At 43.5% G+C, this 12,165-nt stretch overlaps 1 protein-coding gene across 1 annotated transcript in view; it reads left to right on the plus strand.

Annotated features, from left to right (window-relative positions):
- MGST3 (microsomal glutathione S-transferase 3) overlaps window positions 1-6,876 on the plus strand; it is a 23,760-nt gene extending 16,884 nt beyond the window's left edge. Inside the window, exons 2-6 of the mRNA XM_010851975.1 lie at window positions 1,216-1,339; window positions 2,463-2,536; window positions 3,348-3,405; window positions 5,782-5,854; window positions 6,636-6,876. Coding sequence (XP_010850277.1) covers window positions 1,223-1,339; window positions 2,463-2,536; window positions 3,348-3,405; window positions 5,782-5,854; window positions 6,636-6,772 — 459 coding nt within the window. The 5' untranslated portion in view covers window positions 1,216-1,222 and the 3' untranslated portion in view covers window positions 6,773-6,876. The remainder of the gene's footprint in view (window positions 1-1,215; window positions 1,340-2,462; window positions 2,537-3,347; window positions 3,406-5,781; window positions 5,855-6,635) is intronic.
- The last annotated feature ends 5,289 nt before the right edge of the window (window positions 6,877-12,165 follow it).

Below are 12,165 nucleotides of genomic sequence, written 5' to 3' on the forward strand. Positions count from 1 at the left end.
AGCCTTGTAGCTATTTCTCTTTATGCTGTCGTGCTCTTTGGACATCTGGTGATAAAGCTCAGAGAGGTTGGAGGCAGCACTAACTACTTTGAGATTATTAGGGCTTCTTCCCAACCACCAAGTTTTCTTCTCCTTGGCGTTCCTTCTTTCCCTCCTGGGGCAGGACAGGAACTCAAAGAGCTGAAACTGCCGAACACTGAAAAATGCTGAGATGAGCTTTTTTTTTCTTCAAACATTTTATTAAGAAATTTTTGAAACATGCAGAAAAGTTGAAAGAATTGTACATTTATCATATATATATTTAACACAGGTTCTAGAATTAATATTTTGCTATATTAGCTTATATCATCATTTTTGATGCATTTCAAAGTAAGTGGCATTGCAGGCACCAGGACACATCATGGGGTTAGTTTTGAAGTATTGATTTGATGAACACCTTGGGTTCTCCATGGAGAAGGAAATAGCAACCCACTCCAGGGTTCTTGCTTGGAGAATCCCAGGGATAGGGGAGCCTGGTGGGCTGCCGTCTATGGGGTCGCAGAGTCGGACATGACTGAAGCGACTTAGCAGCAGTAGCAGCTTGGGTTCTCCAAGAGCTGCTCAGAGCCCCATTCTGCTTTCGAAGCACTAAAAACCATCCCTTCCCTTCCAGTGTGATGTTCCTGCTGCCACACTAGCACGTGCCTCAGGGTCCAAGCGAGGCCTAGAGGTCCCTGCCCTCAGTGTCCCCCATGCCACCAGACAAACGAAAGCCTGGAGTCATTGTGCACTTACTGGTTTATACCCTCTTTTCTCTCTCTTTCTGTTTTTCCCTTTTTGTCTGTCCATCTCCTTCTGGTAATCTTGCAGCATTTTGCCTTATGAAATATTTATTTGAATTGTGTTTTTTAGTGGCCAGACCATCCTATGGCAATGACCACTGCAGTGGTTTAGATAAATCTCATAAATGCAGTGTTGATCAAAGGAACTCCAGCACAGAAGAGAATGTGATCGTGAACTTTTCTGTGCGTATATTGCAGACTTCAGTCATTTTTTTAAAGATTCTGTTGGGTGGTTAACATCTCTGACTACCTCTTAGAGCCATCAGATCACTCATACCTCTTTTCGATCTGTAGGGATACACTTGCTGGTAACAGAGCATCGCACTCCTGAGACCTCCTGCGGCACAGCGCCCGTGGTGCCGGGCTGCACCCTAATGTGTTCTTTCTCCCACAGAGTCAGGATGGCCGTCCTCTCTAAGGAATATGGTTTCGTGATTCTAACTGGTGCTGCCAGCTTCTTGATGGTAACTCATCTAGCCATCAATGTTTCTAAGGCCCGCAAGAAGTACAAAGTGGAGGTGAGTGGGAACACATGGTGCCCTTATAGGCGTGTCGGGGGCAGGAACCCGTTTTCAGCCACAGAGGCAGAGGTGAGATGCTAGTGATGCTAGTGACGTTCCTGTTAGAAACTCTGCCCCTGTCTGGCGGGAGGAGAGAAAGAAGTACAGGCCCCTGCTAGAGGGTCTCTTCAGTCTTGTTTCTCTTTTGTCTCTTCTGTAGAAAAACCAGGTGTGCTTTTGTCTGGAGCTCTTTGCTGGGAAGAGAGTTATTTTCTAAAGGAGGTTAAACAGGGAACACCCTGGTGGAGCAGTGGTCAGGACTCCATGCTTTCACTGCTGAGGGCCCAGGTTCAATCCCTGGTTAGGTAACTAAGATCCCACAACCTTTGAGGTGTGGCCAAAGATAAATAAAATTTTAAAAGGGGGGGTTAAATAGCAGTTGTTTTCTGGGGTGCCCATTTAAAATGATGTCTTCTGGTGATTTTCCTGTCTCCCTAGTAGAAAAGAAGCACGTGGTGCCACAGTTATCCCGTGCTTGGACATTAGATGTAGGGGGCAGGTCTGCTGAGTGCTTCCTTTAGTTCCAGCTAATCTAGAAGGGATAATTACTGAAGCTGTCCTGGCGAGCAATTTTAAATGTCTACTCTGTTGAATAATTATAATTAGGCTCCCTAAGCAGAACTCCTTTTAAAGTTCTCATGTCTAGTTTCTTTTTTTCAATGCACACATCCATTAACATTCTCACACACAGTTTCCATTCCCCCAGTAAGGGAACCTTAAAGGCTGTGGTATCTGATTGACTCTTGGGACGGAGCTGTTTCCCAATTACTGCTCGTAGTGCATATCAAAGCCACCAGTGACGGCATAATGTCAACAAGAGCGCTGAATTTGGCTCACGCTGCCTCCACCCCTTGAATGGCACAGACATACGTCCTTGTTCTGGATATTAATAGACCCAGATTGAATCTGCCTCTGAGAATGAGACCTCTCTCACTGCATGTATTTAAGCAGAAATTGAATGATCATCTACCAAAGTTATGACAGAAGATGCTTTGGGATACATTGTCTTTAGGGCTGATTTTAACTCTCAACATTGAATGCTACACTTAACCATATGATCACACACATTTTGTTTTAACAGTATCCTACCATGTACAGCACTGACCCTGAAAACGGGCACATCTTCAACTGCATTCAGCGAGCTCACCAGAACACGTGAGTGCTGGCCCTGCGGGGCCCCTGAGACATCTGCAGAGTGGGAGCTTTCTGTCCTACACCTCAACCCTTGGTTTGCTGAGTAATTGGGATGATGATCATGGATACTCATTAAAAGTATCGTAAAATGTGTTTATGAACAGATTAAAATAATATTAAGCAAAATTAAGAGTTGTTAGGATGGTGAGAGACTGGATAACCTTTTCTTTCCATTTCTTTTTTTAAATTGAAGTTGATTTACCTTGTGTTAATTTCTGCTGTGTTACTTTCAGCAAAGTGATTCAGTTATACCTACATTCTTTTTTTATGTTCTTTTTCATGACGGTTTTTTACAGGCTATTGAATACAGTTCCCTGTGCTATACAATAGGACCTTGTTGTTTATCCATTCTGCATATAATAGCTGACATCTGCTAACCCTAACCTCCCACTCCATCCCTCCCCCAACATGTCTTTAATGCTATGGTACTCTTCTGCAGTATTTGCAACAAGTCCACTCTAAAGTGATGCTGAATGTCCCAGCCTAGGGGGTGAGAGGCTTTGAGCTCTGTAAGCAAGTTGACTCTAATTCACCTCTTCACTTTGTTAGCTTTGAGGTCTTGGACTTACTGCCTTCTGAGTTACCTCTAATCCCAAGCAAAGCAAAAGAAGGTGGATGATCTTAGTGGTCCGGCCTTCCGCCTCTACTCAATGATTATTTTTACTCTCAAATTTCTAACTTGGCAAGTAAGAATGTAAAGTTCTTAGTTTTACATGGACATACTTAAGTAGGGTGCTTTTCTTAAAAAAAAGTTGTTTTCTTTCTATTCCAGGTTGGAAGTGTACCCTCCCTTCTTATTTTTTCTAGCTGTCGGAGGTGTTTACCACCCAGTAAGTACTGAGCACGCACAGCACAAGCGGTTTTTTTTGGGGGTGGGGGGGTGGAGGAGGGAGGCATCTGATTAGATTTAATAGATTTAATTCACTGAGTCTTTGGGGAGGGAAGAGGAAATGAACATTTAATGAACATCTTTGATGTCTAGGCACCGTATATTTTAAAGAATTAAATTCTGTTACTTCTTACAGTTTCTTAAAGCAGGTAGAATTTTTCCTGGTTTTTTTTTTGTTTTTTTTAACAGATGAAAAACCTCTTGAATATTGTGTAACTTTCTCAAGATCAAATAACTAGAGTAAAAAAAGTCATAATTTGAACCCAGGACTGTCTGCTCCTAGAAGGCTCATGTTTATCGAGTTTTCCTTTGCTGTATTTATTCAGGCAACAGAAATTTCCTGGACACCTGAGGTTACTGCAGTGACCAAAACAGGCACAGACTCCAGGTCTCATGCACTGACTCTTAGTTGGGGGTGCAGATGAAAAGTAATGCAAGTATTGGGTTGGCCAAAGAGTTCATTTGTGTTTTTCCACGTCTTATAGAAAATCCCTAACAGACTTTTTGGCCAACCCAATACATCATGTCAATTCAATTCAGTCGCTCAGTCGTGTCCGACTCTTTGCGACTCCATTAACCGCAGCACGCCAGGCCTCCCTGTCCATCACCAATTCGCAGAGTCCACCCAAACCCATGTCCACTGAGTCGGTGATGCCATCCAACCATCTCACCCTCTGTCGTCCCCTTCTCCTCCCGCCTTCAATCTTTGCCAGCATCAGGGTCTTTTCCAATGAATCAGTTCTTCGCATCAGGTGGCCAAAGTATTGGCGTTTCAGCTTCATGCATCGCATAGTATGTTAGAAAGTGGTGCCCCCCACAGAGGAAACACAAGTGGGCACGGTGGAAAGGGAATGCTGGGGGACCAGTGCTGAGGGGTGCAGTCAGGAGGCATTCCTTGCTGCGAAGGAGACACTTGGGCAGTTGGTAGGGAGCACATGCCTCCAGACACCCCCAGGCGGGAGGTGGGCAGGGGAGGCCCTGGAGCAGGAGCCTGTCTGGTCTGCCTGGTGTGCAGTGAGCAGCATGGCCTCAGTGGTGGGCAGGGGGTGACGGCAGGGCCGAGGGGGCACCTCGGTGCCTTGTAGGCTGCTGTGGCCCTGTGAGCCCTGGATTTGGTCTGCACTGCACCTTACCTACATAAAGCAAGGTTCTCTGGTTAGTTGCCGTTTGGGTCTTGCTTTGGACAGAAACTTTCCTTTCAAGGGGCCAGATTTCCCCTCCATTGGGTTGTGACCAGAGGACTGGTACCTCACATTTAGGGTTCTGAGACTTCCATAAGCCTCTGCTCTGCACCCAAACCCTGCTTCTGTCCCGCACCCCGGGATCCCGTTCCTTGAGCTTAGTTCTTTAAAAATACCCTAAGACTGCTCTGAGGACAAGCACCTAACGTAGCTCCTGGGTTTACAGAGCAACCTAATGAGACTACAGACCTCCTAGATAGAGACATATGTGCCTGGGTGTTTATTTATAGTTGTTTCATACTCCTACTGATATTTAACTCTCCCTAAAATCCTGGAAACAAACAAACAAAAACCCTGAAGTAGGAACCTCACCCCACTGATGACAGTGCTGAGTTGGAAAGATGCTCGAGGACAGCGGCACTCCGTGACTCACGTCCTCACACCTCTTCTCTCTCTTTCTCCCTGGCCTCCTTTGGACCAGAGGGGTTGTCACCCCAGGAGGGCGGCCAAATGGAAGGATTTTTCCATCTCACTTGAGTTTTTCCTCTGTCTTCTGAAGGGTGTTGGAAACGGGGAGACTGTCCCCTCCCAAGACTGCATATCCTGGGGTTCACAACATAGCACCCCCTCTGGCTTTTTCTGGGAGAGCCCCACACTTGGGCATAGGGCGCAGCGTAGCCCCTCGGAGCCCTCTGGAGGCCCTCACTGATGAAGCAGCCCACAGCACGGAATGCCCAGGCCACTGCTCACAGCGCTCCTCCCCTAGTCCTGCCTTTCCGTTGGTTTCCTCTCCTGTCGCTCTGCAACCCCTAGGCCTGCCTCTCCCAGAGCAGAATCACTGTGCTCTAGCACCCTGACCCCTCCAAGGCAAGCCCGGCGGTTCCTGCCATCCCACCTCCCGAGGAGAAGGCAGGCCAGCAATCACCTCTCAGGTCTGCGAGCAGTTCATGGAAGGATCACAGTGCTTTGATTTTCCTGACTGAAAACAATTTCATTCTACCCTCATTTGGTAGGGAGTATTTTACCATATCTATGAAACTGTTAACTTTTTATTAAAGTATGTAATCAATCCTAGATGTTAATAAACATCTGCCTGTTTCTTGAATGAAAACACTGACAGAGCCCTTCTATTTTAGCGTATAGTTTCTGGCTTGGGCTTGGCCTGGATCGTTGGACGAGTCCTTTATGCTTACGGCTATTACACAGGAGGTAAGGACACGCTACTGTCTGCCAAGGAAACAAATTTAAAATCTTCTGCTACTGTACTTTCCTGTTTAGCAAGGCTTTTCAAAAAGCAAAGTAACTTAATTTACTTTGTCTTTCTGTAACTTGATAACCCAGTTGTAGCTATCAAAGTAATTTGATAACCATGGTGAAAGATTGGTTATCTTCTTTCCTTTTGTTAACCTTTGAATAGAATTTAATAACAAGGCTCATGTTTATTGAACATTTTCAATGTGTCTATTGCTGTTCTAAGACCTCAGCATATGTTGTTTAACCCTATAACAATTCCATGACATAGATAGTATTAATATATAGATGAGGAAACTGAGGCTTAGAAAGATTAAGACTCCAGGTCTCAGAGCTACTAAGTGTAAACTAGAAAGCCAGGATTCAAACCCAGGTAGTCAGACTTCAGATCTGCTCCTCAGCTGTACTATAAACGGTGTTTCTGAGAGACAAGTGGGGAAGAGACTCTTCTGGCTGTGCTTACCTTTTGGAAGAGGAAAGAAGTTCCCAAAGATCCTAAAGCAAAGGTGCTCTAATTATTATCCTATAATTTGCTTTAAAGTCCAATACTATTGTGACACACAACTTTCCATGCAGTATCTGACAATTGCCAGCATAGGCTAAAGAGTTGGCTGACCTCTTAAGACCAAATGGTCTAACGTACAACCCCAAGTGCCTTGATAGAATGGCTGGTGGATGTTGACAGCATTGTAATTGTGGAGCGTCCCCAGTAACTTCTGTTCCTTCCTCTTTCTTTTAGAACCCAGAAAGCGGCAGCGGGGAGCCCTGAGCTTCATCGCCCTCATTGGCCTGATGGGCACCACTGTGTGCTCTGCCTTCCAGCATCTTGGTTGGGTTAGAACCGGCTTGAACAGCGGGTGCAAGAGCTGCCATTGAAGAATTATAGGGTTTTTTGAAACTCATTCATTTGAGTGACTTTTATTTTCAGTTACATTTTTTTTCTTGAATAAAATCTTAGCTGGCGTGAGCCTCATACCTAACCCTGACTCTATCATTTAATTCTTTTTGAGTCTTTATCTAAAATATAAGTATCCTGTTCCTACTACAGAGTGAGGGGGCACAGGTATTAAGCACCCCTTCTACCCTGCCAGAGGATCTTTACTTAAGGTATGAGCTGAGAAAATGTCTAATTGTGAAAATATTTGTAATCATGCCCACTGAGCCACCTGGGAAGGCCCCCCACAATCATGCCATGGCAGTAAACACCTGAGGCTTGATGGAAAGTCTTTTTGTGCTAGTTGGGATATAAGATTCTCTTATCACTTGCTAATATATAGAATGACAATAGGATTTTTTTTTTTTTAATCTCTACTGAAGACTGATTCTAATAGTTAAAAACTGAAAGTGAAGTTGCTCAGTCATGTCTTACTCTTAGCGACCCCATGGACTGTAGCCTACCAGGTTCCTCCATCCATGGGATTTTTCAGGCAAGAGTACTGGAGTGGGGTGCCATTTCCTTCTCCAGGAGATCTTCCCAACCAAGGGATTGAACCCGGGTCTCTCACGTTGTAGACAGACACTTTACAGTCTGAACCACCAAGTGACAGACTAAATTGAAGATTATGAAAGTTAATAAAGATGAATCTAATTTTCTGCATGTGTATGCTAAGATCTGCTTGCATAGGTACAAATGGAGGACACCCTTAGCAACAAAAATACAGTAGACTTAAGCAGCTTTGCTGCCTTGGGTTTCTCTTGCCTTGGACATGGGGTATCTCTTCACGGCTGCTCCAGCAAAGCGCAGCCACTGCTCCTTACCTTAGACGTGGGGGGTATCTCTTCATGGCTGCCTCCCCTGACCCTGGAGGTGGGGTAGCTCTTCTCGGCTGCTGCTCCTGACCTTGGACGTGCCCAATGTGCTACTGGAGATCAGTGGAGAAATAACTCCAGAAAGAATGAAGGGATGGAGCCAAAGCAAAAACAACACTCAGTTGTGAATGGGACTGGCGTTAGAAGCAGGGTCTGATGATGTAAAGAGCAATATTGCATAGAACCTGGAATGTTAGGTCCATGAATCAAGGCAAATTGGAAGTGGTCAAACAGAAGTGGCAAGAGTGAATGTCGACATTCTAGGAATCAGCGAACTAACATGGACTGGAATGGGTGAATTTAACTCAGATGACCATTATATCTACTACTGCGGGCAGGGATCCCTCAGAAGAGATGGAATAGCCATCATAGTCAACAGAAGAGTCCGAAATGCAGTACTTGGATGCAGTCTCAAAAACGACAGAATGATCTCTGTTCGTTTCCAAGGCAAACCATTCAGTATCAGAATAATCCAAGTCTATGCCCCAACCCATGGGGTCGCTAAGAGTTGGACACGACTGAGCAACTTCACTTTCACTTTTCACTTTCATGCATTGGAGAAGGAAATGGCAACCCACTCCAGTGTTCTTGCCTTGAGAATCCCAGGGACAGGGAGCCTGCTGGGCTGCCATCTGTGGGGCTGCACAGAGTCGGACACAACTGAAGTGACTTAGCAGCAGCAGAAGCAGCATGCCCCAACCAGTAATGCTGAAGAAGCTGAATTTGATTGGTTCTATGAAGACCTACAAGACTTTCTAGAACACCCCCAAAAGATGTCCTTTTCATTATAGGGGACTGGAATGCATAAGTAGGAAGTCAAGAAACACCTGGAGTAACAGGCAAATTTGGCCTTGGAGTACAGAATGAAGCAGGGCAAAGGCTAATAGAGTTTTGCCAAGAGAACACACTGGTCATAGCAAACGCACTCTTCCAACAACACAAGAGAAGACTCTATGCATGGACATCACCAGATGGTCAATACCAAAATCAGATTGATTATATTCTTTGCAACCAAGGATGGAGAAGCTCTATACAGTCAGCAAAAACAAGACCAAGAGCTGACTGTGGCTCAGATCATGAACTCCTTATTGCCAAATTCAGACTTAAATTGAATAAAGTGGGGAAAACCACTAGACCATTCAGGTATGACCTAAATCAAATCCCTTATGAGAAATAGATTTAAGGGACTAGATCTGATAGACAGAGTGCCTAATGAACTGTGGACAGAGATCTGTGACATTCTACAGGAGACAGGGATCAAGACCATCCCCAAGAAAAAGAAATACAAAAAAGCAAAATGGCTGTCTGAGGAGGCATTACAAATAGCTATGAAAAGAGAAGCGAAAAGCAAAGGAGAAAAGGAAAGATATACCCGTTTGAATGAGAGTTCCAAAGAACAGCAAGGAGAGATAAGAAAGCCTTCCTCAGTGATCAATGCAAAGAAATGGAAAAAATAGAATAGGAAAGACTAAAGATCTCTTCAAGAAAATTAGCGATACCAAGGGAACATTTCATGCAAAGGTGGGCTCAATAAAGGACAGAAGTGGTTTGGACCTAAGAGAAGCAGAAGATATTAAGAGGTGGCAAGAATACACAGAAGACCTATACAAAAAAAGATCTTCATAACCCAGATAATCACGATGGTGTGATTAATCACACTCACCCAGAGCCAGACATTCTGGAATGTGAAGTCAAGGGCCTTAGGAAGCATCGCTACGAACAAAGCTAGTAGAGGTGTTGGAATTCCAGTTGAGCTATTTCAAATCCTAAATGATGATGCTGTGAAAGTGTTGTACTCAATGTGTCAGCAAATTTGGAAAACTCAGCAGTGGCCACAGGACTGTAAAAGGTCATTTTGTATTCCAATCCCAAAGAAAAGCAATGCCAAAGAATGCTCAAACTACCACACAATTGCACTCATCTCACATGCTAGTAAAGTAATGGTCAAAATTCTCCAAGCCAGGCTTCAGCAATATGTGAACCATGAACTTCCTGATGTTCAAGCTGGTTTTGGAAAAGCCAGAGGAACCAGAGATCAAATTGCCAACATCTGCTGGATCATGGAAAAAGCAAGAGAGTTCCAGAAAAACATCTATTTCTGCTTCATTGACTATGCCAAAGCCTTTGACTGTGTGGATCACAATAAACTGTAGAAAATTCTGAAAGAGATGGGAATATCAGACCACCTTACCTGCCTCTTGAGAAATCTGTATGCAGGTCAGGAAGCAACAGTTAGAAATGGACATGGAACAACAGACTGGTTCCAAATAGGAAAAGGAGTACATCAAGGCTGTATATTGTCACCCTGCTTATTTAACTTATATGCAGAGTACATCATGAGAAATGCTGGGCTGGAGGAAGCACAAGCTGGATCAAGATTGCTGGGAGAAATATCAATAACCTCAGATATGCAGATGACACCACTCTTATGGCAGAAAGTGAAGAAGAAATAAAGAGCCTCTTGATGAAAGTGAAAGAGGAGAGTGAAAATTTGGCTTAAAGCTCAGCATTCAGAAAACTAAGATCATGGCATCCAGTCCCATTACTTCATGGCAAAGAGAAGGGGAGACAGTGCAAACAGTGGCTGACTTTATTTTTCTGGGCTCCAAAATCACTGCAGATGGTGATTGCAGCCATGAAATTAAAAGATGCTTATTCCTTGGAAGGAAAGTTATGACCAACCTAGACAGCATATTAAAAAGCAGAGACATTACTTTGTCAACAAAGGACTGTCTAGTCAAGGCTATGGTTTTTCCAGTAGTCATGTATGGATGTGAGAGTTGGACTATAAAGAAAGCTGAGTGCCAAAGAATTGATGCTTTTGAACTGTGGTGTTGGAGAAGACTCTTGAGAGTCCCTTGGACTGCAAGGAGATCCAACCAGTCCATCCTAAAGCAGATCAGCCCTGGGTGTTCATTGGAAGGACTGATGTTGAAGCTGAAACTCCAATCCTTTGGCCACCTGATGCGAAGAGCTGACTCATTGGAAAAGACCCTGATGCTGGGAAAGATTGAGGGCAGGAGAAGGGGATGACAGAGGATGAGATGATTGGATGGCATCACCGACTCAATGGATATGGATTTGGGTCGACTCTGGCAGTTGGTGATGGACAGAGAGGCCTGGTGTACTGCAGTTCATGGGGTCATAAAGAGCCGGACATGACTGAGTGACTGAACTGAACTGAACTGAACTGAACTGAACTTGCTTTTCCTATGATCCAGCGGATGTTGGCAATTTGATCTCTGGTTCTTCTGCCTTTTTAAAATCCAGCTTGAACATCTGGAAGTTCTTGGTTCATGTACTGTTTAATCCTCACTTGAAGAATTTTGAGCATTACTTTGCTAGCATGTGAGAGAGTACAATTGTGCGGTAGTTTGATCATTGCCTTTCTTTGGGATTGGAATGAAAACTGACCTTTTCCAATCCTGTGGCCACTGCTGAGTTTTCCAAATGTGCTGGCATATTGAATGCAGCACTGTCACAGCATCTTCTTTTAGGGTTTGAAATAGCTCAACTGGAATTCTATCACCTCCACTAGCTTTGTTCATAGTGATTCTTCCTAAGGCCCACTTGACTGTACACTCCAGGATGTCTGACTGTCTTGATAATTGTAGCTTTATAGTATTGTCTGAATGCTGAAAGGGTTATGCCTCCAGCTTTGTTCTTTTTCCTCAGGATTGCTTCAGCAATTCAGGGTCTTTTGTGGTTCCATATAAATTATAGGATTATATGTTCTATTTCTATAAAAAATATCATGGGTAATTTGATAGGTATCACATTAAATCTGTAGATTGCTTTGGGTACAATGGCCTAGTGTTTTAACAATATTAATTCTTCCAATCCAAGAGCATGGGATATCTTTGTATTTCTTTTAATCATCTTCAGTTTCCTTTATCAATGTTTTATAGTTCTCAGCATATAATTCTTTCACCTCCTTGGTCACATGTATTGCCAACTATTTTTTTAATGTGATTTTAAGAGGGATTAAAAAAAAACTTTCTATTATTTCACTGTTGCTGTAAAGAAATGCAACTCATTTCTGTATGTTAATCTTCTGTCCTGCTACCTTGCTGAATTCATCTATCAGTTCTAGTACTTTTCATATGGAATCTTTAGGATTTTCTACATCTATTATCATACCATTTGCAAATAATGACAAATTTACCTCTTCCCTTCCAATTTGGATACCTTTTGTTTTCTGATGGCTGTGGCTAGGATTTCCAGTACTGCTGTGAATAGAAATGGTGAGAATAGGCATCCTTCCCTTGTTCCAGATTTTAGCAGGAAGGCTTTCAGCTTTTCACTAGAGTATCATGTTAGCTGTTTGTCATAAATGGCTTTTACTATGTTGAGATATATTCCCTGTATACCCACTTTGGTAAGAGTTTTTATCATAAATGTACGCTGAATTTTATCAAATGCTTTTTTGCATCTATTGAAATGGTATGTAGTTTTTGTCT

Source organism: Bison bison, unplaced genomic scaffold (assembly GCF_000754665.1).
Source record: "Bison bison bison isolate TAMUID 2011002044 unplaced genomic scaffold, Bison_UMD1.0 scf7180017864305, whole genome shotgun sequence".
NCBI classification, from domain to species: Eukaryota; Metazoa; Chordata; class Mammalia; order Artiodactyla; family Bovidae; genus Bison; species Bison bison.